Source organism: Mixophyes fleayi, chromosome 1, assembly GCF_038048845.1.
Source record: "Mixophyes fleayi isolate aMixFle1 chromosome 1, aMixFle1.hap1, whole genome shotgun sequence".
Classification (NCBI taxonomy): Eukaryota; Metazoa; Chordata; class Amphibia; order Anura; family Limnodynastidae; genus Mixophyes; species Mixophyes fleayi.
In genome coordinates this window covers 457,700,207-457,726,601 of record NC_134402.1, presented here as the reverse complement: position 1 = coordinate 457,726,601, position 26,395 = coordinate 457,700,207, and the positions used below count along the sequence as shown (strand labels likewise).

The 26,395-nt window shown below is 42.4% G+C and overlaps 1 protein-coding gene across 3 annotated transcripts in view; it reads right to left on the bottom strand.

Moving 5' to 3' along the window:
• Positions 1 to 26,131, bottom strand: part of ARID3C (AT-rich interaction domain 3C) — a 151,072-nt gene extending 124,941 nt beyond the window's left edge. The window contains exons 1-2 of one of the 3 annotated variants that reach the window (XM_075193754.1): positions 25,907 to 26,131; positions 13,613 to 14,296 (exon numbers count right to left, since the gene is read on the bottom strand). In XM_075193754.1, the coding sequence (XP_075049855.1) occupies positions 13,613 to 14,170 (558 nt within the window). In that variant the 5' untranslated portion in view covers positions 14,171 to 14,296; positions 25,907 to 26,131. Of the gene's footprint in view, positions 1 to 13,612; positions 14,297 to 22,337; positions 22,385 to 25,906 lie in introns of those variants that run through there. The other 2 variants (XM_075193755.1, XM_075193753.1) reach the window with 2 other exon arrangements.
• Between the last annotated feature and the right edge of the window lie 264 nt (positions 26,132 to 26,395).

Below are 26,395 nucleotides of genomic sequence, written 5' to 3'. Positions count from 1 at the left end.
GCCCAATAACCCTACTGTCCATCTAACACTAGTTGCTGCGTTTTCTTATATCCCCGGGGCCAGGACACGGCCCAATAACCCTACTGTCCATCTAACACTAGTTGCTGTGTTTCCTTATATCCCTGGGGCCAGGACACGGCCCAGTAACCCTACTGTCCATCTAACACTAGTTGCTGTGTTTCCTTATATCCCCGGGGCCAGGACACGGCCCAGTAACCCTACTGTCCATCTAACACTAGTTGCTGCGTTTTCTTATATCCCCGGGGCCAGGACACGGCCCAATAACCCTACTGTCCATCTAATACTAGTTGCTGCGTTTCCTTATATCCCCGGTGCCAGGACACGGCCCAGTAACCCTGCTGTCCATCTAACACTAGTTGCTGTGTTTCCTTATATCCCCGGGGCCAGGACACGGCCCAGTAACCCTACTGTCCATCTAACACTAGTTGCTGCGTTTCCTTATATCCATGGGGCCAGGACACGGCCCAGTAACCCTACTGTCCATCTAACACTAGTTGCTGCGTTTTCTTATATCCCCGGGGCCAGGACACGGCCCAATAACCCTACTGTCCATCTAACACTAGTTGCTGCGTTTCCTTATATCCCCGGTGCCAGGACACGGCCCAGTAACCCTGCTGTCCATCTAACACTAGTTGCTGTGTTTCCTTATATCCTCGGGGGCCAGGACACGGCCCAGTAACCCTACTGTCCATCTAACACTAGTTGCTGCATTTCCTTATATCACTGGGGCCAGGACACGGCCCAGTAACCCTACTGTCCATCTAACACTAGTTGCTGCATTTCCTTATATCACTGGGGCCAGGACACGGCCCAGTAACCCTACTGTCCATATAATGCTAGTTGCTGTGTTTCCTTATATCCACGGGGGCAGGACACGGCCCAGTAACCCTACTGTCCATCTAACACTAGTTGCTGCATTTCCTTATATCCCCGGAGCCAGGACACGGCCAAGTAACCCTGCTGTCCATATAACACTAGTTGCTGTGTTTCCTTATATCCACAGGGGCAGAACACAGCCCACTAACCCTACTGTCCATCTAACACTAGTTGCTGTGTTTCCTTATATCCCTGGAGCCAGGACACGGTCCAGTAACCCTACTGTCCATCTAACACTAGTTGCTGCGTTTCCTTATATCCCCAGGGCCAGGACACGGCCCAGTAACCCTACTGTCCATCTAACACTAGTTGCTGCGTTTCCTTTTATCCCCGGGGCCAGGACACGGCCCAATAACCCTACTGTCCATCTAACACTAGTTGCTGCGTTTCCTTATATCACTGGGGCCAGGACACGGCCCAGTAACCCTACTGTCCATCTAACACTAGTTGCTGTGTTTCCTTATATCCCCGGGGCCAGGACATGGCCCAGTAACCCTACTGTCCATCTAACACTAGTTGCTGTGTTTCCTTATATCACTGGGGCCAGGACACGGCCCAGTAACCCTACTGTCCATCTAACACTAGTTGCTGTGTTTCCTTATATCCTCGGGGGCCAGGACACGGCCCAATAACCCTACTGTCCATATAACACTAGTTGCTGCGTTTCCTTTTATCACCGGGGCCAGGACACGGCCCAGTAACCCTACTGTCCATCTAACACTAGTTGCTGCGTTTCCTTTTATCACCGGGGCTAGGACACGGCCCAGTAACCCTACTGTCCATCTAACAATAGTTGCTGCGTTTCCTTATATCCCCGGGGGCCAGGACACGGCCCAGTAACCCTACTGTCCATCTAACACTAGTTGCTGCGTTTCCTTATATCCCCGGGGCCAGGACACGGCCCAATAACCCTACTGTCCATATAACACTAGTTGCTGCGTTTCCTTTTATCACCGGGGCCAGGACACGGCCCAGTAACCCTACTGTCCATCTAACACTAGTTGCTGCGTTTCCTTATATCCTCGGGGGCCAGGACACGGCCCAGTAACCCTACTGTCCATCTAACACTAGTTGCTGCGTTTCCTTATATCCCCGGGGCCAGGACACGGCCCAGTAACCCTACTGTCCATATAACACTAGTTGCTGCGTTTCCTTATATCCCCGGTGCCAGGACACGGCCCAGTAAACCTACTGTCCATCTAACACTAGTTGCTGCGTTTCCTTATATCCCCGGGGCCAGGACACGGCCCAGTAACCCTACTGTCCATATAACACTAGTTGCTGCGTTTCCTTATATCCCCGGTGCCAGGACACGGCCCAGTAACCCTACTGTCCATCTAACAATAGTTGCTGCGTTTCCTTTTATCACCGGGGCCAGGACACGGCCCAGTAACCCTACTGTCCATCTAACACTAGTTGCTGTGTTTCCTTATATCCACGGGGGCAGGACACGGCCCAGTAAACCTACTGTCCATCTAACACTAGTTGCTGCGTTTCCTTATATCCTCGGGGGCCAGGACACGGCCCAGTAAACCTACTGTCCATCTAACACTAGTTGCTGTGTTTCCTTATATCCTCGGGGGCAAGGACACGGCCCAGTAACCCTACTGTCCATCTAACACTAGTTGCTGTGTTTCCTTATATCCTCGGGGCCAGGACACGGCCCAATAACCCTACTGTCCATCTAACACTAGTTGCTGTGTTTCCTTATATCCACGGGGGCAGGACACGGCCCAGTAAACCTACTGTCCATCTAACACTAGTTGCTGCGTTTCCTTATATCCCCGGGGCCAGGACACGGCCCAGTAACCCTACTGTCCATCTAACACTAGTTGCTGCGTTTCCTTTTATCCCCGGGGCCAGGACATGGCCCAGTAACCCTACTGTCCATCTAACACTAGTTGCTGCGTTTCCTTATATCCCCGGGGCCAGGACACGGCCCAGTAACCCTACTGTCCATATAACACTAGTTGCTGTGTTTCCTTATATACCCGGGGCCAGGACACGGCCCAGTAACCCTACTGTCCATCTAACACTAGTTGCTGCGTTTCCTTATATCACCGGGGCCAGGACACGGCCCAGTAACCCTACTGTCCATCTAACACTAGTTGCTGTGTTTCCTTATATCCACGGGGGCAGGACACGGCCAAGTAACCCTGCTGTCCATATAACACTAGTTGCTGTGTTTCCTTATATCCACGGGGGCAGGACACGGCCCACTAACCCTACTGTCCATCTAACACTAGTTGCTGTGTTTCCTTATATCCCTGGAGCCAGGACACGGCCCAGTAACCCTACTGTCCATCTAACACTAGTTGCTCTGTTTTCTTATATCCCCGGGGCCAGGACACGGCCCAGTAACCCTACTGTCCATATAACACTAGTTGCTGTGTTTCCTTATATCCCCGGGGCCAGGACACGGCCCAGTAACCCTACTGTCCATCTAACACTAGTTGCTGCGTTTCCTTATATCACCGGGGCCAGGACACGGCCCAGTAACCCTACTGTCCATCTAACACTAGTTGCTGTGTTTCCTTATATCCACGGGGGCAGGACACGGCCAAGTAACCCTGCTGTCCATATAACACTAGTTGCTGTGTTTCCTTATATCCACGGGGGCAGGACACGGCCCACTAACCCTACTGTCCATCTAACACTAGTTGCTGTGTTTCCTTATATCCCTGGAGCCAGGACACGGCCCAGTAACCCTACTGTCCATCTAACACTAGTTGCTGTGTTTTCTTATATCCCCGGGGCCAGGACACGGCCCAGTAACCCTACTGTCCATATAACACTAGTTGCTGCGTTTCCTTATATCCCCGGGGCCAGGACACGGCCCAGTAACCCTACTGTCCATATAACACTAGTTGCTGTGTTTCCTTATATCCCCGGGGCCAGGACACGGCCCAGTAACCCTACTGTCCATCTAACACTAGTTGCTGCGTTTCCTTATATCCCCGGGGCCAGGACACGGCCCAGTAACCCTACTGTCCATCTAACACTAGTTGCTGCGTTTCCTTATATCCCCGGGGGCAAGGACACGGCCCAGTAACCCTACTGTCCATCTAACACTAGTTGCTGCGTTTCCTTATATCCCCAGTGCCAGGACACGGCCCAGTAACCCTACTGTCCATATAACACTAGTTGCTGCGTTTCCTTATATCCACGGGGGCAGGACACGGCCCAGTAAACCTACTGTCCATCTAACACTAGTTGCTGCGTTTCCTTATATCCACGGGGGCAGGACACGGCCCAGTAAACCTACTGTCCATATAATGCTAGTTGCTGTGTTTCCTTATATCCACGGGGGCAGCACACGGCCCAGTAACCCTACTGTCCATCTAACACTAGTTGCTGCATTTCTTTATATCCCTGGAGCCAGGACACGGCCCAGTAACCCTACTGTCCATCTAACACTAGTTGCTGCGTTTCCTTATATCCCCGGGGCCAGGACACGGCCCAGTAACCCTACTGTCCATCTAACACTAGTTGTTGTGTTTCCTTATATCCCCGGGGCCAGGACACGGCCCAGTAACCCTACTGTCCATATAACACTAGTTGCTGCGTTTTCTTATATCCCCGGGGCCAGGACACGGCCCAATAACCCTACTGTCCATCTAACACTAGTTGCTGCGTTTCCTTTTATCCACGGGGCCAGGACATGGCTTAGTAACCCTACTGTCCATCTAACACTAGTTGCTGCATTTCTTTATATCCCTGGAGCCAGGACACGGCCCAGTAACCCTACTGTCCATCTAACACTAGTTGCTGCGTTTCCTTATATCCCCGGGGCCAGGACACGGCCCAGTAACCCTACTGTCCATCTAACACTAGTTGTTGTGTTTCCTTATATCCCCGGGGCCAGGACACGGCCCAGTAACCCTACTGTCCATATAACACTAGTTGCTGCGTTTTCTTATATCCCCGGGGCCAGGACACGGCCCAATAACCCTACTGTCCATCTAACACTAGTTGCTGCGTTTCCTTTTATCCACGGGGCCAGGACATGGCTTAGTAACCCTGCTGTCCATCTAACACTAGTTGCTGCGTTTCCTTATATCCCCGGGGCCAGGACATGGCCTAGTAACCCTGCTGTCTATATAACACTAATTGCTGCGTTTCCTTATATCCCCGGGGCCAGGACATGGCCCAGTAACCCTACTGTCCATCTAACACTAGTTGCTGCGTTTCCTTATATCCCTGGGGCCAGGACACGGCCCACTAACCCTACTGTCCATCTAATACTAGTTGCTGCGTTTCCTTATATCCCTGGGGCCAGGACATGGCCCAGTAACCCTACTGTCTATCTAACACTAGTTGCTGCGTTTCCTTATATCCACGGGGCCAGGACACGGCCCAATGACCCTACTGTCCATCTAACACTAGTTGCTGCGTTTCCTTATATCCCCGGGGCCAGGACATGGCCCAGTAACCCTACTGTCCATCTAACACTAGTTGCTGCGTTTCCTTATATCCCTGGGGCCAGGACACGGCCCACTAACCCTACTGTCCATCTAATACTAGTTGCTGCGTTTCCTTATATCCCTGGGGCCAGGACATGGCCCAGTAACCCTACTGTCCATCTAACACTAGTTGCTGTGTTTCCTTATATCACTGGGGCCAGGACATGGCCCAGTAACCCTACTGTCCATCTAACACTAGTTGCTGCGTTTCCTTATATCCCCGGGGCCAAGACACGGCCCAGTAACCCTACTGTCCATATAACACTAGTTGCTGTGTTTCCTTATATCCCCAGGGCCAGGACACGGCCCAATAACCCTACTGTCCATCTAACACTAGTTGCTGCATTTCCTTTTATCCCCGGGGCCAGGACATGGCTTAGTAACCCTGCTGTCCATCTAACACTAGTTGCTGCGTTTCCTTATATCCCCGGGGCCAGGACACGGCCCAGTAACCCTACTGTCCATATAACACTAGTTGCTGTGTTTCCTTATATCCCCAGGGCCAGGACACGGCCCAATAATCCTACTGTCCATCTAACACTAGTTGCTGCGTTTCCTTATATCCCCGGGGCCAGGACATGGCTTAGTAACCCTGCTGTCCATCTAACACTAGTTGCTGCGTTTCCTTATATCCCCGGGGCCAGGACACGGCCCAGTAACCCTACTGTCCATCTAACACTAGTTGCTGCGTTTCCTTATATCCACGGGGCCAGGACACGGCCCAATGACCCTACTGTCCATCTAACACTAGTTGCTGCGTTTCCTTATATCACTGGGGCCAGGATATGGCCCAGTAACCCTACTGTCTATCTAACACTAGTTGCTGCGTTTCCTTATATCCACGGGGCCAGGACACGGCCCAATGACCCTACTGTCCATCTAACACTAGTTGCTGCGTTTCCTTATATCACTGGGGCCAGGATATGGCCCAGTAACCCTACTGTCTATATAACACTAGTTGCTGCGTTTCCTTATATCACTGGGGCCAGGATATGGCCCAGTAACCCTACTGTCTATCTAACACTAGTTGCTGCGTTTCCTTATATCCTCGGGGGCCAGGACACGGCCCAGTAACCCTACTGTCCATCTAACACTAGTTGCTGTGTTTCCTTATATCCCCGGGGCCAGGACACGGCCCAGTAACCCTACTGTCCATCTAACACTAGTTGCTGCGTTTCCTTATATCCCCGGGGCCAGGACACGGCCCAATGACCCTACTGTCCATCTAACACTAGTTGCTGCGTTTCCTTATATCCCCGGGGCCAGGACACGGCCCAGTAACCCTACTGTCCATCTAACACTAGTTGCTGTGTTTCCTTATATCCCCGGGGCCAGGACACGGCCCAGTAACCCTACTGTCCATATAACACTAGTTGCTGCGTTTCCTTATATCCCTGGGGCCAGGACACGGCCCAGTAACCCTACTGTCCATCTAACACTAGTTGCTGCGTTTCCTTATATCCCCGGGGCCAGGACACGGCCCAGTAACCCTACTGTCCATATAACACTAGTTGCTGTGTTTCCTTATATCCCCGGGGCCAGGACACGGCCCAATAACCCTACTGTCCATCTAACACTAGTTGCTGCGTTTCCTTTTATCCCCGGGGCCAGGACATGGCTTAGTAACCCTACTGTCCATCTAACACTAGTTGCTGTGTTTCCTTATATCCCTGGGGCCAGCACACGGCCCAGTAACCCTACTGTCCATCTAACACTAGTTGCTGCGTTTCCTTATATCCACGGGGCCAGGACACGGCCCAGTAACCCTACTGTCCATATAACACTAGTTGCTGCGTTTCCTTATATCCCCGGGGCCAGGACACGGCCCAGTAACCCTACTGTCCATCTAACACTAGTTGCTGCGTTTCCTTATATCCCCGGGGCCAGGACACGGCCCAGTAACCCTACTGTCCATATAACACTAGTTGCTGCGTTTCCTTATATCCTCGGGGGCCAGGACACGGCCCAGTAACCCTACTGTCCATATAACACTAGTTGCTGCGTTTCCTTATATCACCGTGGCCAGGACACGGCCCAGTAACCCTACTGTCCATATAACACTAGTTGCTGCGTTTCCTTATATCCACAGGGCCAGGACACGGGCCCATAAGCTATTGTGATGATAAAGGAATACAGCAGGATTTATGTGAGGATTAGACTATATTACATATTCCATAGTCCAGAGATGCCTAAAAGGCATGTTTTCGAATTGTTCCCTTAAATAAGAACATAAATTAGAAGTTTTTCTAAAATTTGTCAAAAATTTAAGAATTCAATAGAAATTTGAGCAAGTCGAACATATTTGAGCAGGTTCAACCACGGACACACTGGTCTGCATGTGTACGTACCACCTTGAACATGTTAAATTAATACATTTCAACAATTTAAAATGTAAGTGGTGGACTTTGCGGAACTGCATACACTGAACGTGGGATGCGACATTCAAACTTCAACCACAGCAATGTTTTTTTATTATTTAGAAATGTAATTGAAATATTATTTAAAAATATGAAAAAAACAAGAATTTCAACACAGCAAATGTTGAGTTGGAAATTTGACACCGCAAAATCGGATCTGGGTATATTTATCATCGCACCTGAAAATGTTGGTGGCCAAGGTTTTGGTGAAATTGAATTGAATTTCAAACTGGTGCAAAATTTTTGAGCATCTCTACTTACAATTTGAAGGTTTGAATTTTTTTCTTGCATGTACACACAAAATAACACCTCTGCCAAATTCTGGTTGCAGATAACTATCACAAGTACCACAATCACTGAGTACATCGCAACATACAGGATGAATAGTGGTAGAGGAGGAGTTTAGCTTTACAAATCTATACATCAGACTCCAAATAGGGACCATAATAAAAGCAAGAAACTAGGGAGGTATTAATAATATTTTCCTCCCTTTTCAGCACGCACAAACTATTAAAATGAGTGACAAGTGGGAACTTGAAACACACGGGAAGATCTCTCCTCACTTCAATCTAAACATCTATATAACAGGAAGAGAAAAAAAACGTCATTGTCTGCGTTAGCTACCAGGCTGCACGGCGATCGAACTGTAACTGTGGGTTATTTCAGAACACGAAACATTTAGGAAATTAAAAATACAATTTAATAGTGAAGTTAATTTTTTATAACGGGCAAGAATAATATAAAGCATAAAGTGACTCTGAAATATATAGATATGGAAGTGTAAATATACATTCTTGTATATACGTTCTTGGAAAAAATACTAAGAGATGTTTTCGGGGTCATCTCGACGCCGATAAGTTAAATCTCCCCTAACTTATCAGTAACAAATGTGAAATCAGCGGGAAATGTGCAGGAAAATCTCTCCGGACTCCGTTGGCGTTAGCAGCGCACAATCGAACCTGTAAAACATCGGGGAATGGGCGATAGAGTTCAGGGGTCTCTAAGAAGATCATTTCGACACCCATTTCTCTCTTTATCTTACAGAAGCCCGGACATGAATACACTCCAGAAGCAAATACTTGGCATTCTTTGTTTTCTCTCTCTGTGAACAGGTTTTGTAAACACTGGTTTTTCTACGCCCCTAACACTGACCTATGGTGACCTTTTAGGCATTAAACAAAAAGCCACCCATAATGCAGCCATTAACCCTTCTATGTCAAGCCAGCAATATTTAGAAAAATAAAATAAGTAAATGACATTAAACGTCCCTCTATTTTTTTGGGGAACACAAGAAACCTAATTTTTTAGCCATATAAAACGTTGACATCATACAGGTCATTATACAGAGATATAGTACAGAGTCCTGTGTCTCCTTGTATATTAAGACTCTGCTCTGTCCTCTGTATTGTCCTTGAAGAATCCTGAATATATAAACTTATCAGCAAAAAAAAAAATTGTGACCACATTGGAAACTTTTGGAGTTTTTGGTAATTCTTTGTAATTGACTTATTTTTCTTTCCTTCCGTTTGTGTTTATAAAAGACAACCCCTGGTATCAGAATATATCGGATTATTATTGAACGTGTTGGTAAATGTGGTCACATGACTATGTTGGCTGTGTGCGGTCATCACCCAACAGGCTCCCAGCCTGCAGTAATCCATTCAGCCCGAGCGCCCAGTTTTCAGCTACTGACGAGTAATTAATGTGAAACCCCAATCCCGACTTTTCGGTAAGGCCACTGTCTAGCCCTGTTATGCCAATGCCTTGCACCAACGTCCAGAGAACGCCAGCTGAACAGTGCTTGCTAGTGTAAGACGCGACTGTAGAAGACGTAATCAATGGCCAAAGGCAATAAAAGAATCCTAACGGGAGGAAATTACAAAATACTGAAAATATATTTTCAAATGACAAAAATGTTTTGTGATGAATCCTATGAAGAAGTTATGTGTATAATCATACATGATATAATTACTTCTAATGTCTACTGCATCTGGGGTGGGTAAGATTCTTATCTCTCCAACTTATCTTAATCCACTCAAACTCTGGGCCTGAGTAAGTAAGGAGAGCAAAGCAAAAAAAGGAAGTAAATTTGCTCCTGGACAAACCATGTTACAATGCAAGCAGGTACAAATCAATTTATTATTTTGCACATAAGTTAAATACTGGCAGTTTTTTCGTGTAGCACACAAATATTTGACAGCTTTATTGCTACACTGGTATTTAAAATTGATCAAGAACATGCCCTACCCCAAATTTAAATCTGTTCCCACATTTTAAAATTTACCTCCACCTCCAATGCAACATGGATTCGCCAAGGTGCAAAGTTACTCCATTTTTATACTTTACTCTCCTTAATGACTCTGTGTCCATTCCCTCCATTCTGCTAAAGACTTTGTTACATATGAACAGTCAAAAAGCATTTATTGAAATGAAACTAAAAAAAAAAAGTACTATTAAAGCCAACGCTTTGAGGTCTAATACAGGAATATCTCTCCTTTCTGCTACGCCGACACCTGTAATAACAGCACCTGTGACACCACAATACCAGAGACAAACATAGCGCATCACCCTATTCACTAGCATGTACTGAGACCCACACGCCCTGTCCTGTGTGCTAGTACAGAGACTGGTTTTACCACTGTGCTATCAAGTGTGTTATTTGTGGAGCGGTAAGACAACCGGAAATACACAATAAGCTCAATGGGATTTTTTCATGTGAGTTTAATAGCACAATTTCCAGTCTAACCACTCCACAACTGTCAAAGTGACCTTGTACATTCCCCCCCAGCTCTAACCTGCTTTACCTGAATGTACAAATAGCGTGATTAAATGCGGGGCCAAACACGAAGCACAATGTCTCCTAATGGTCACAGAATACAGTCATTTTTTGTTGACTTGGGATCATTAAAAAATGTTAATAAACAAAATAAGATCGTTCAACCGGCTCCTAAATTTTACATTTGTTCATGACAGTGTAGTGCTGTGCACATGGGGTTAATATGAAATTCCTACACCCTGGTCTGGTAATAATATATATATATATTTATAAGGAGATTATATTATGCAAAGATGTTTCTGCTAAGAAGAATTTCTGTATATTGGCGTCAGGTGGGAGAGATAAACAGCCCCTCCCCCCCACTGATAATCTTCCCACCGCCCCCTTATCAGACCGTTCATCTGTCACTGTGATCTTTGCACAATATTGTTTTGGGATAAATAAGGTAAATGTGTCAGTAAGATTGTAATCAGCAGCACTTGACGACAATGCACCTTCCTTCCGCTCGCCCCATCCCACCTCAGTAGAATCCTATATCTCCATCTCTTCACTCAACACATCGGGAACTTTTATAGTATTCCAAGCGTCTCTCCTGGACAGAGCACAATAAGGATCCTGTGCTATGTGCTGGAGATAGTGTGAGAGTTGTGCGTGGGTGAGGCCATCAGACATTTTATACGTCCCTTCTGACGCTGGTATTTTTGTGGTAATGGTCTCAGGCCACTGTGGAGATTATAGGATTACCGATTACAGGTGCTGTACCGTCTAGCAGATCTACCTGTTAGTGTGGCAAGCCTGGTGCTTATGTCTATATCACGCTACAGACAAATGCACGCAGCGTGAGAAGATAATTTATCACACAGGACACGCAGACAATAGGACATTCCAGGCTGACAATCACATGACAGGGAACGCCTCCCCCACAGTGTGCTTGTGCCACGTCTGTGCCACCAAATGGGGCTGCCGGCTTAGACCTATGTGGACATAGAAAGCAGAATATATAACAGGCAACGGAAGTATTTACATAGGAATTGCCAAAAGTGACCCAAAAGAGTGGAGATTATTTTCCGATAGAATGCGGCCACAAAGGTGACGAAACCGCACCAGCACTTTGTGGACAAGAAAAAAACAAAGTTCATCAGAGTCATTTTTGTTGTCCAAAATTAGTGTCAGGAACTAGAAGTCTCTGGTTCTGACAAAAGTTCTGTCCTGGAGCATCTGAGGGATCGAATACCCCACACAAACATGGATATAAGGTCTACTGATTACTAAATATTAATACAATTGGTTGATACAGTTCACTGAATTAAAAGAAAGTCTCCAAAACCAGTAGAAACAATTCCAGTTTCCTTTAAGAAAACACCATAATCTGCATCATAGAATCCCAGGAGGAGTTTCCGAATTCTTGGTGCGCTCACTACAGCTGTCCCTATAAAACCAAGAGCCAACTTGTAGGTAATAAAGTAAAAAGTCTAACAAAGAGTTGTACAAAGTCTTTCCCTATTTGTATAGATGAAAAGATCACAAAATATCGGCCAAAACTCTATATATGAATGGCCATTTCTTGTTATATTTGCACCATTTTGTATTTTTCTGATTGTAACTTATAGCAATGACTCAGGATTCACTACACATTTATACCACAGTCCCTATTCCAGATGGAGACTGTGAGTTCCTCAAATCCTTGTCTGACAATGATCCACTTCCCCAAATGTATAATCCTGACCTTAGCCACATACAGTTTCTGTACCCGAGGACATTGTATGACGTGATATTCCTGTGTCTCACCCCATTCACGGGTTAGAATGAAGAGTATCTGGGATTTAGGCTTTTACAGATAGTGTAGAATATGGTAAAGAGTCTCTATAAACAAAAAAATATGAAACTTCTCCCACTCCCCTTGTTGTGCAGTCATTATACACAGTGTACTGCTCCCTTTTCTGGTCTCTACACCCTGGGGGAAGGGGGGTACCTGTTATACTGCCAGAATCTATTCATGTCTTCCTGCAGCATTAAAGTAACCTTCTGTGTCCTATACACTGGTGTTTGCTGTGCTCCCACTTGCAGAATGTGCCGGGTCAGCGGCAATGTGAACGCTTCAGACAAACGCCAGCTGAAATCATGTTTTCTACTTACAAGATCATTCTTAGAGGCAACAAAATAACCCATAGGACAATAATGCTAACATTAGCTTACTAACATAAGGCATAAAATACAGAAAAAGTATACCCCATAACCTTATCCGTCAGTCGCTCTATTTATCAAATATCCTCGAGGCTCCGACGAGCATAATGCTGGAGGCTGCCATCTATTTCTAGTCTTCCCTACTATTAACTTTATCTACATCTGTAAACTATTTTTGAAATACAACAACCTCAGCTCAAACACCGTACGTAAATTCCCGTTGGTTACCCCTTGTTCTAAGCCTTGTCATACTGCCATTATTGAAATCCCCAATGAGAATTAACTAGCTGGCATCATGGTACAGAAAGTATGCTGTTGCCTAATCAATAAGGCTAGAAAAGTGAGGATGAAGGTAAAATCAGCAATGCGAAACGCGTTGTCCCATTAAAAGGTAATCGTACGTCCCTCTTAGCATCAGTACAGTATTATTAAACACAAATGTTTTCAATTCTGTACCCTCTTTGTTTAATTAATATTTAAGTATGCATCCCCTCCCCTCAACATTTTATACATGATTTTTCTAAGTCAACACACTAGAAACCTGTCTGGGCGTTTGGGCAATCGTTCTTGTTCAAAGACAACATTTACGAACCACACTTAATATTACCATAAAACTTCAACATTTGCAAAACAAGTAAGGAAAACACCAAATTTGGAAACCACAAACGTTTCGGAGAAAACTGATTGTATTTAACAATAAAAATACACAGATATATATCAGTAGGTGGCTCAGTTTTACATGTCATGCTGGTCTGTAGTTCCATAGTAGATATGAAAGTAGCTTGGTGAAACTTTCTCCCAACTTCCTACACTGACCTTCATGTAAAATTTAACAGGAATGAGCATCATGGTTAGTATAAGAATGTGGGTCTTACCTGTTTAAACTGCTCTTCGTAGGTCCACTCATGGTGTCCCGATTGTCCATTAGGAGATAAAGTATGTGATTGGGAACTGGTGTTGGGCAACTGAGGCTGACCGATCCTCGGCAATCCCTTGCTAGGTGAATTAGGATGTTGTATGTTCGAGGACATCTCCAAATCTTCTTCATCTTCCTCCACTCCATCCTCGTCATCCATTTCTTCATCTTCAAAGTCTGTATCTTCACCCTCGCTCTTGTGCTTAGACTCTTCGGTCTCTGCTTTGCGAACAGGTGTGCCTGATAATATCAGAGCGGGGTGGTTCTGGGGCAGGGTCGAGTTTGTTGCGGTAGTATTGGGCGTAGTATTGGTGGTGTTTGAGTTTGATGGGGAAGTTACTGCTGCAGCTGCCCTCACGGCTGCTTGGTAATGACGTATGGCAAGGGCCTGCTGCTGAATTCGAGATTCTACTAAACAACGCAGTTCTCTGTCCTTTTCTTGCCTCAATTTTTCTTCTAACGCCAAACGGGCAGCTTGCTGTCGCTGTAAATTCTCCATCACCGCCTCCAGCCTCATTCCACCACCTGCAGAAACAGTCTGAACGGACTGGGGGGGACGGGACACAGGGAAAGGTGAGCTGTGGTGGGAAGATGTGGACACAAGGAGAGTGGGAAGGGAGGAAGAGTTGGAGAATGACGCCTGCTGAAGTCAGAGGACATAAAGAATAAGATAGAAAATGAAGGTGAAATAAGGAAGGACGAGTGTGGATTAAAAACAAAAAGAGGGAGATGACAAATCATATGACAGGAATGAGATGGATGGTGGATTGCAGAACAGGAGTCAATAATAAGAGAAGAGACAAAGAATCGGTACAAGGGTTAGAAATATATTAAGGGAAATAAACGGACGGGTTAACGAGCAAGAAAATGGTTTTCATGTGGAAAGGAAAATATTGTAGGAATTAACAAACACAAAAAGCATAAGGAGAAATGTGCACCACACAAGAACATAGTAATGAAAAGAGATATAATAGAAGACAAAGTAAAATAAAATAAAGTGAGCAGGTGGCAGAAGTGATGAAGAAAAATACGGAAACAAATGCAGTGATAACAACAGAAGAAAAAACAATAGGAAGAAATGTGCAATAAAAAGGAAGTAGGGAGAGAAATGAAGGAAGAACAGAAAGTGGGGCGAGAAGAGTTGTAGCAGGAGAGGGGAAGGACATGGGGAGGGTGGGGGAGAAAGTTCTGTTATTACAACAATTAAATGAGACAAAAAGTGCAATCAGTGCAGAGAATGTTTATTCATTCACATCAGGCCCTGCCCCAGCGGAGCTTACAATCTAACTACCCATACAGACACCTATAGTCAGAAGCCAATTAACTTAATACTCTGGGGCGTATTTAACAATCGTTATGTTTTTTACACGATCATTATCGCAATGATAAGGAATGAAAGATGGTGACTATTTAACAAAATGATCCCTACCAACATATATCCTATCTGCTCTATGATAGAGGCCAGGAGGGGAGAGCGGGTAAGATGGGTCCTCCCCAAAGGCTCTTCAATGGTTAATGCCATCTTCAGATGGAGTCAGCCATCGGGCACAAGCTCTGAAAATCTTTGATTTTCGGATCTTAGTAAATTATGCACAATAGAGGTCCCCATTGAAAGCTATGCGGACTGCTTTGGTGTCCGAAGACACTGGGACTGCAGCAGAAATTGAAGATGCCCTAATAATATATTTAAACAATCCTTAAATATGTGCCTATCCCCCAATAACTGCCATTTTGGGGGGATTTTAATGAAAAATACGATTGATAAATAGGCCCCTTAGTTTTTGTACTGTGTGGAAATTGAAAGAAATCGTCAGGAACACGTAGAGAACACATGATGTCCATGCAGACAGCACTGCGGTCAGATATGGATATAAGGACCCGGCTCTGCGAGGCCTTTATACCCGCACAAATGTTTATACACCATTATAAGTGTGGAGGATGTGGCTCTAACTTTTCTATACCCACAAAAATGTTTATACACCATTATAAGTGTGCAGGAAGTGGCACTAACTCCTCTATGCTCGCACAAATGTTTAGATGGACTAATTAAATGAATGGGCTATTGAAATGAATGAGCCATCAAAATGAATGGGCTATTGACATGAATGTGAAAATCTCCATGCCACTTGTATCTAAATGCATTCACAAGAGCATTCAATCACATCCAACATATGTGTTATCACATGCAGTTCTGGCAATTGGGTAATGGGCCTTATGCAGTTATAATCAAAACCTATACTTTATATTAATACTCTGCGAGATTAGTAATAATGTTGAATTCATGCTGAATTATTTACTATCACTGAACACACATGGAAGTGAGGAGATGGCAATGTTTATGATCTAGTATATATTAATCTAAATATATTACATTACTTCTATTACTTCCCTATCTAGTATATACCATATAAATATATTACATTACTTCTGTTACTCCCCTATCTAGTATGTATCATATAAATATATTACATTACTTCTGTTACTTCCCTATCTAGTCTATATCATATAAATATATTACATTACTTCTGTTACTCCCCTATCTAGTTTATATCATATAAATATATTACATTACTTCTGTTACTCCCCTATCTAATATATATCATATAAATAAATTACAGGGTTACTTCTGTTACTCTAATATCTAGTACATATTAATATAAATATACTACATTACTTCTGTTACTCCCCTATCTAATATATATCATATAAATAAATTACAGGGTTACTTCTGTTACTCTAATATCTAGTACATATTAATATAAATATATTACATTGCTTCTGTTACTCCCCTATCTAGTATATATCATATAAATATATTACATTACTTCTAATACTCCCTTATCTAGTATATATCATATAAATAAATTGCAGGGTTACTTCTATTACTCTAATATCTAGTACATATTAATATAAATATATTACAGGGATACTTCTACTACTCATCTATACAGTATATTTTAATATAAATATATTATAGGAATACTCCTCTCTCTAGTATATATTAATGTAATGGTATTATAGGGATACTCCTGTTACCCCTCTCTCTCTAGTATATATTAACATAAAGGTATTACAGTGATACACTTGTTACTCCTCTATCTAATATATATTAATATAAAGTTATTATAGGGATACTCCTGTTACTCCTCTCTATCTAGTATATATTAATATAAATGCATTACATGAATACTCTTGTTACTTCCTATTAATATAAATGTATTACAGGGCTACTACTGTTACTCCTCTATCCAAAAAATATTAATATAAAGGTATTACAGGGATACTCCTGTTACTGCTCTCTCTAGTATATATTAATATGAATGTATTACAGGGATATTCCTATTACTCCTCTCTCTAGTATATATTAATATAAAATGATTACAGGAATACTCCTGTTACTCCTCTATCTAGTATATATTAATATAAAAGTATTACAGGGATACTCCTGTTACTCTTCTATCTAAAATATATTAATATAAAATGATTACAGGGATATTCCTGTTACTCCTCTATCTAGTATATATTAATATAAATGTATTACAGGGATACTCCTGTTACTCTTTTATTTAAAATATATTAATATAAAACTATTACAATGATGCTCCTGTTACTACTCTATCTAATATATATTAATATAAAATGATTACAGGGATATTCCTGTTACTCCTCTAGTATATATTAATATAAATGTATTACAGGGATACTCCTGTTGCTCCTCAATCTAAAAAATATTAATATAAATGTATTACAGGAATACTCTTGTTATTACTCTATCTAATATATATATTAATATACAATGATTACAGGAATACTCCTGTTACTCATCTCTCTAGTATATTTTAATATAAATGTATTACAGGGATACTCCTGTTACTACTCTATCTAATATATATTAATATAAAATTATTACAGGGATACTCCTGTTACTCCTCTCTCTAGTATACATTAATATAAAGGTATTACAGGGATACTCCTGTTACTCCTCTCTCTAGTATACATTAATATAAAGGTATTACAGGGATACTCCTGTTACTCCTCTCTCTAGTATACATTAATATAAAGGTGTTACACGGATACTCCTGTTACTCCTCTCTCTAGTATACATTAATATAAATGTATTACAGGGATACTCCTGTTACTCCTCTCTCTAGTAAATATAAATGTATTACAGGGATACTCTTGTTATTACTCTATCTAATATATATATTAATATACAATGATTACAGGAATACTCCTGTTACTACTCTATCTAATATATATTAATATAAATGTATTACAGGGATACTCTTGTTATTACTCTATCTAATATATATATTAATATACAATGATTACAGGAATACTCCTGTTACTCCTCTCTCTAGTATATTTTAATATAAATGTATTACAGGGATACTCCTGTTACTCCTCTCTCTAGTATACATTAATATAAAGGTATTACAGGGATACTCCTGTTACTACTCTATCTAATATATATTAATATAAAATTATTACAGGGATATTCCTGTTACTCCTCTCTCTAGTATACATTAATATAAAGGTATTACAGGGATACTCCTGTTACTCTTCTCTCTAGTATACATTAATATAAAGGTATTACAGGGATACTCCTGTTACTCTTCTCTCTAGTATACATTAATATAAAGGTATTACAGGGATACTCCTGTTACTCCTCTCTCTAGTATACATTAATATAAATGTATTACAGGGATACTCCTGTTACTCCTCTCTCTAGTATATATTAATATAAATGTATTACAGGGATACTCCTGTTACTCCTCTCTCTAGTATACATTAATATAAATGTATTACAGGGATACTCCTGTTACTCCTCTCTCTAGTATATATTAATATAAATGTATTACAGGGATGCTCCTGTTACTCCTCTCTCTAGTATACATTAGTATAAAGGTATTACAGGGATACTCCTGTTACTCCTCTCTCTAGTATACATTAGTATAATACTACTGCCTCGGACTTGGAGAATCGCACAGTTCCTCTATACAGCGCTGCTGTCTCTCATTCATCACAATAAGAATCCGCTCATCGATTGGAAAATTAGGATGTAAAATGAAATGGCCTCTACTGATATAATTATTATCCTGATTTATGTGGAGGAAACGTCTCATTTTCAGAACAATGTAATCAACAAATTGAATGATCAGATGGAGCCGTCGCTTCCTCTTATTAACTGCTGAAGGGACGGATCCACGGGGAGGAATCTATCATCTAACAGCAATATCACTTCTTATATCACATCATCTGGAGGAATTATATCTATTTATTTATTTTGTTTTTTATTTTTCCTAGTTTTTTTTTTAATGCTGACTTTTTTGTGAACTGTAATATAAACCCGATCTGGTCCGATATATATATCGTTATATTGACTTTGACACTTTTCTGTATGTTATGATTCACAGTAAAGCGGGACAAGTATTATAAAAGTAGGGATCAGTGACAAGCTGAGGCTAGGAATACATCACTCAATGAACGAGTCAGAGATCTGCTCACTAACCCGGATTAACACTCTTCTATTATATTGTACAAAGGACCTTCCTGGTAAACGTGTAAACACCAGGTTATTGCCGGCACCAGGACAGCTAATTCCCATTCCTTGTTTAACCTCTGCTGTCAGGGGTGTATCTCACTGAGAGATGAGAAGTAAAGTGTAAGCTCCTGAGACGACATTGTCTGTTCCTAACACTTAAGTCGTCTTCACTTTGGAACAGATGAGTCTGACACTGTTTCTCAATGGAATGGAATTTGTGTGACAAAGTTCTCACTTGTGAAGCGTTGTGTTATTCAGAGTTAAGTTTACTAAACGGCCGTTTTGCTGCATTCAATGTGTGAAAACCCTACAAAGTAATGTCACCTTTGTATCACGTTTTATGTCCTGACAACAATCTATATAACCCGTAGGTGTGAGCACGTTCATATCACTATTAATAACAGCGTGAAAGACTTTGGACTTATCATGTAGATGTCTTATTAGAAGGATTGCACAATGATCCCTGAGCAGGATATGTATGGGGGAGAGGAATCACCCAAATCCTTTAATTCTCTACATCTGTATTCAGCACATATAATATATGGATATGATGTGTTCTATGTATGTATATTATCATGCCCTGTGAATGTCCACAAATCACACTGTCTGAGAAATGGGCAACAAACAGCGTAATCTTAGTTAATGTATATATCGCCTGTTGCCCACTTGGAGGGTCACCATGGTCTACGCTGAGCGCACTATCTGAACTGGCTCTCAGATGTAATAACACGACTGGTACATCTTTGTATATCACGTGTTATCTAACCACCTCCCGAACACCACAAAACAAACATTGGCCAAATCTGTGTCCTGGGACGTATCAGGAATAACATGTCTCCAGCGCTTCAGTCTATGTTGGCGCTATATACATGTCTTAATAATGTTATTATTATTTTTGATTTTGACTTTTTATGTGACAATTTCAGCAGATTGTCAGGAGGGAGCTGCAGATAATAGTTGATTGAAACTATATACAGGATTTAGTCCTTCAGCGCCTGGATTGTGTGTTATTATCTTAATAATAAAGGTGGTTTTCTCCAGATGACTCAGGGACTTAGCGTTAGATTGCCAGCTCTATGGGTGGTTTTGGTATCTTTATATAAAGATTCAGGTGGCTCTGATTAGGAAATAATCAATTTAGTATTAATCAGTTCTCCTATAGCGGAATGAGAATTTCGGAAGTACAGGAGCCTCATTCAGAACTTACAGTGCGTAGAGAGCTGTAATGTAATATTTAGAGGGGTGAACAGCAATACGCAGATACTTTTATAGAAAATGTGAATAATGTACAGGATGTAGCATACAGGAATCTTTTATTATTATTATATCTTATTTTTATAGTAGCTGTTTTTCTGGTTATTTTAGAGATACAGAAACTAGACCTATTTACAATATAAAGGGGCCGTTTCAACAACATATCCTGCAATGAAATTATCTTATTGACTATTATTATAACACATCATTAAATTGATTTTCACTAACTTCCTCAGCTAACCTGATTAAGATGACAAATCCTAGTCAATGTATTCGTACAAATGTATAAATATAGGTGACACCATAGAAACCGTAACAGAGGACAGCTCCAGATAAACATGAAACATAAAATGCAGAGATAATCCACGTTCTGATTGATCCTAAGGAACAGACACGGATAACGGACTCATCACAATGCCGAATCCAGCAAAACTTCCCAACTGCCCAACACAGTACCCAGGAGAGGGTCGGGGGTTTACCCCAGGAGAGGAGTAACATCCATCTATTTCATACTATATAACATATCACGTTTTGCCCATTTCCATCGCTCTGTGCCTCCAGGGACTGATTCTCTCAAATATTAACTTTTAAACAATTTTATTTTAATATTTAAACGTTTAGTTGTATTTAAATGAGACGTTCTCAGGCATAAGCACAATGAAAAAGTAAAATAAAATGAGTTAAACTTCTCCCACTCGTTCTATAATCCCATTGATGGTAACACTGCAATCTCTCTCCGCAACCGAATCTGGAGAAAAACTCACACTCACAGACACAGATAAATCAATGCAATCACTTCCTGTCCTATATTGACTCTATTCAATTATTTTTTTAAAGATTTGATGTGAAGGGGGGGGGGGGAAATCATTAGAACAATTTAACAAAATTAAATAGTTGATGAAACAGGATAATAAAAGTAAACGGTCATCAACGCGGTGGGTTTAATTGTACAAGACCAGGCTGGTTGTGACCGAACGGCGGGACCCAGAATATATTTTGGGAGGGGGGTCATCTTCAGGACCTATGGCCCAAATCTGACTTAACAATGCATTTTCTTTCCTTCCTCCTGGCTATATCAGATATATGTTATGTCTACTTAAATATAGCTTGTAAGATTATGAAAGTAGAAGGAAATAGTAGTTGGGTAATTGGTAGGACACTATAATTCAACAAAAATATATCGCAGGGACTCACCAGAAAATATTTTGGGTTATGACCCTCCGGTTAAACACTTCTGGAGAAGAAGTTGCACAACCAGAGTTCTATATGTAATAATCCCCAAAGTAGAATTTTTTTTGGGTGAAACTTTTCCACGCACAGCAGAAGCCCCCAGCAGACAAACAGTTAAAAAGGATGATGGCACAACGGGGTTAAATATACATATATCTGTCTGTATCAGTCATATGACCGGTATATTCACAGGAAGAGCAGGCGGAGGGTAAATAGTCTTCCAGTGTGTACTAACTACTAACTACATGGAAAGTGTTTGCTGCTAGATATGTAAATGTTATGATGGGGCCATTTCTCCACAATTGTATTTATATAACAGCAGAACAATAAATAATAAATAAAGCTACAAAGTAACCCTGTGCACATCACAGAAAAGTTCACAGAGTAGGAATGTGTCCAGGAAACACACACAGGAATAAACACTGAACACAAACACACACACACAGTGATACATTGTATCTGGGGTACAAAGTGACCCTGGGAGAGTTCAAAGGTTACACAAACAAGGGGGGCACCAGACTTTAAAAAAAAAAGAGAATATGCTGATATTAGATAAGAAACTTAACTAAACCCCCCCTTCCTCAGCACCCCCAGTATCATGCACAGCCCCCCCTTCCCACCCAGCATCACCCAGGGGCTCGGGGAATTCACTTACCAAAGCAGATTTGCTGGCCAGGCTCGCGTTATCAACCATGCTGTCTGGCTGTGTCCTCCCTCTGATGTGTGCAGCAAGCCCTGCTAAATTATTCACCTAATTCACAGGCTGCTGGATCCCTCTCCCACATTCACACCGTCTCCTGCTTCCCCCCTACCCTGCCACAGGCTGTGGATATATTTTTTTTATCTCTCCCTATTTTCCCTTCTTTTTTTTTTTTTCTTTTTTTTTTTTTTTTTTGCAACAAGTGTTAAGCACAAGCAGAATGACCCAGTGAGTGAGAGATCAGCCCCTCTGTGCTCCCATTTGCTAGCAACATGTCAAGGGAGTGATAAATAGAGAGGGCAGGGTTTAGTGACAGCCCAGGGAAAGTGTGCTTTAACATTTCATTTCCCCACCAGGGACTGAGTGGTAATGCAACTCTCCTCATTCTCCCCTCACTCACTGCTGTGCACCATAATAAGCGCTTTATGTGCCCTGCGCCTCGCTGCGCCCCAGCGCCGTGCTCTGGCTGGGAGCGCAGCTTAATAAGTGTAAATCTGTGTATCCCAATACTGTCTGCACCCTGAGAGGTGACCTGGAAATGTTTATGTTTTTATTATTTCATACAGATTGTTTATCTCAGCACGTGTATGAGGGAGGTCTCCAGCGACAACTAGACTGCGCTAACAAGGAGGACATGTGAAGAGACAGGAGGCAGACATAACGCCACCCAGGCTACAAGAGGCTATAGAGATATAACAGTGACTAGTACCTATGTAACCACCTGTGGTCTGTCCATAGTGACACATCTGTACAGGTCACAGCAATAAATAATTCCCATCTGTAACCGTACAGTATACGTACATATATTACATAAGATACCGTGTCGTACAGCGTTATACAGGATAATAGTGTCATACAGAGTTATACAGTATTATACAGCGTTATACAACGTCATATAGTGTTATACAGTGTGTAACAGCGTCGTACAGTGTTATATAGAGTCATACAGTGTGCAACAGCGTTATATAGAGTCATACAGCGTCATACAGCATCATACAGTGTGTAACAGCGTCATACAGTGTTATATAGAGTCCTACAGTGTGTAACAGCGTCATACAGTGTTATATAGAGTCATACAGTGTGTAACAGCGTCATACAGTGTTATATAGAGTCATACAGCGTCATACAGCATCATACAGTGTGTAACAGCGTCATACAGCATCATACAGTGTGTAACAGCGTCATACAGTGTTATATAGAGTCATTCAGTGTGTAACAGCGTCATATAGCGTTATACAGCATCATACAGTGTTATATAGAGTCACACAGTGTGTAATAGCGTCGCACAGTGTTATATAGAGTCATACAGTGACATACAGTGTTATATAGAGTCATACAGTGTGTAACAGCGTCGTACAGTGTTATATAGAGTCATACAGTGTGTAACAGCATCATACAGTGTTATATAGAGTCATACAGTGACATACAGCGTTATATAGAGTCATACAGTGTGTAACAGCGTCATACAGTGTTATATAGAGTCATACAGTGGCATACAGTGTTATATAGTCATACAGTGACATACAGCGTTATATAGAGTCATACAGTGACATACAGTGTTATATAGAGTCACACTGTTATATAGGGTGTAATAGCGTCGTACAGTGTTATATAGAGTCATACAGTGACATACAGTGTTATATAGAGTCATACAGTGTGTAACAGCGTCGTACAGTGTTATATAGAGTCATACAGTGTGTAACAGCGTCATACAGTGTTATATAGAGTCATACAGTGACATACAGCATTATATAGAGTCATACAGTGTGTAACAGCGTCATACAGTGTTATATAGAGTCATACAGTGACATACAGTGTTATATAGAGTCATACAGTGACATACAGCGTTATATAGAGTCATTCAGTGTGTAACAGCGTCATACAGTGTTATATAGAGTCATACAGCGGTATATAAAGTCATACAGTGTGTAACAGTGTACGGCCGTGCAGATAACAATAGACCTGCAGACAGACAGACATGGAATGAGGATGGGGAGGGGGTGGGTAAGTTCCAGGTGTCTAGAATGTAAAGTGTTAACCCAAATAAACTGTGCGCTACAGGCAGCCAGACATTTGGGGCTGGGGGAGAGTCCTGGGGGTGGGATTCCTGCCCTCTGGAGTCCCACCAGTAACATCTGTGTTTTTATGGTCTCTGAGCTGTTTCATCTCTTTATCTTCCCCCCTAAGTGGGGGCTTTACAGAAGAACCAGCACAGACACCGGCCTGGGCAGCCAGACATGACCCTACAGGCCTAGGCACATTACATCACACTGACACCTAGCCCTGGTCCTGGAACACTGACAGCAGATCCAGGAAATATCCCTTACTGAGCGCGCTGCTAATTGTCGCAATTTCAGCGTCTTACCATAATCTGCTATGATTGCTGCCTATTGCTATGTCAGTGTAAAGCCGGTGAATACCGTTATACATACGCCAGATTATCCCACATATAATTGTAACTACAGGGAGGAGTAAATTAAGATTGTATACACTGGGGCAAAAGGCAAAAAATTGGGGTGAGGGCTGTACATATGGGATATATGGGGTATATTAGGGGTGTAGAATGTATATATGGAGGTGAGGGGTGTATATATGGGGGTGAGGGGTGTATATATGGAGATGAGGGGTGTATATATGGGGGTGAGGGGTGTGTATATGATGATGAGGGGTGTATATATGGGGGTGAGGGGTGTATATATGGGGGTGAGGGGTGTATCTATGGAGGTGAGGGGTGTATATATGGAAGTGAGGGGTGTATATATGGGGGTGAGGGGTGTATATATGGAGGTGAGGGGTGTGTATATGAAGATAAAGGGGTGTATATATGGAGATGAGGGATGTATATATGGAGATGAGGGGTGTATATATGGAGATAAGGGGTGTATATATGAAGATGAGGGATGTATATATGGAGATGAGGGGTGTATATATGAGGGTGAGGGGTGTATATATGGGAATGAGGGGGTGTATATATGGAAGTGAGGGGTGTATATATGGGGATGAGGGGTGTATATATAGGGGTGAGGGGTGTATATATAGGGGTGAGGGGTGTATATATGGAAGTGAGGGGTGTATATATAGGGGTGAGGGGTGTATATATGGGGGTGAGGGGTGTATATATGGAAGTGAGGGGTGTATATATGGGGATGAGGGGTGTATATATGGGGATGAGGGGTGTATATATGGGGGTGAGCGGTGTATATATGGAAGTGAGGGGTGCATATATGGGGGTGAGGGGTGTATATATGATGGTGAGGGGTGTATATATGGGGCAGGGGGGTGTGATTTGAAGTGGGGGTGCCACTGACTAACTGCAGGAGTGCAGAGTCACCCATTGATCTGTTTCGGGATTAGCACATAATGTCTCCGTCTATTACAAGACCCGTATGAGATCCATGATCCGGAATGCTTGGGGTTTGAGGTCTTCCAGAGAAGGGGTGTTTCTGCTATTTGGATCACAAAGCATAAAATAAAATAAATTATATTTTTACAATTACCCCCGCTCCTACATTCCCCTCATTTACCTGTATAGCAGAGCTCCTCACAGTGACTGTATATGAAGATGCTGTTTTCCTGCGCGCTCATACTCCCAGCAAGGATCTGTCTCTGGGACCAGCAAGGATCTGTCTCTGGGACCAGTTGCTGGATGCTCTGGACAGGTCCCTCTGGTTGTGAGGGTTTAAAATATAAAAATAGATATAGTAATAGTGAATAGGATTTTACTGTTACCATAATGCTGTGATTTATTATGCAACATTGTTTCCCTGGTTTATACCATATAGCACTGACCAGTATGTTGCTGCCTTCTTAATAATCCAAATAGTGTTTAGCTTTCTAGGTGTTCCTGTACAGCTTTAACTGGATTCCAGTGACATCTAGTGGACAACAAGGGAGTATAGCATCAGCTGAGGACGACTATATTATACGGACAACTTACTGTCACACGGAGCTTGTATGTTCCCCCCGTGTTCACATGGGTTTCCTCCACGTGTTCTGGTTCCACCCACAGTCTA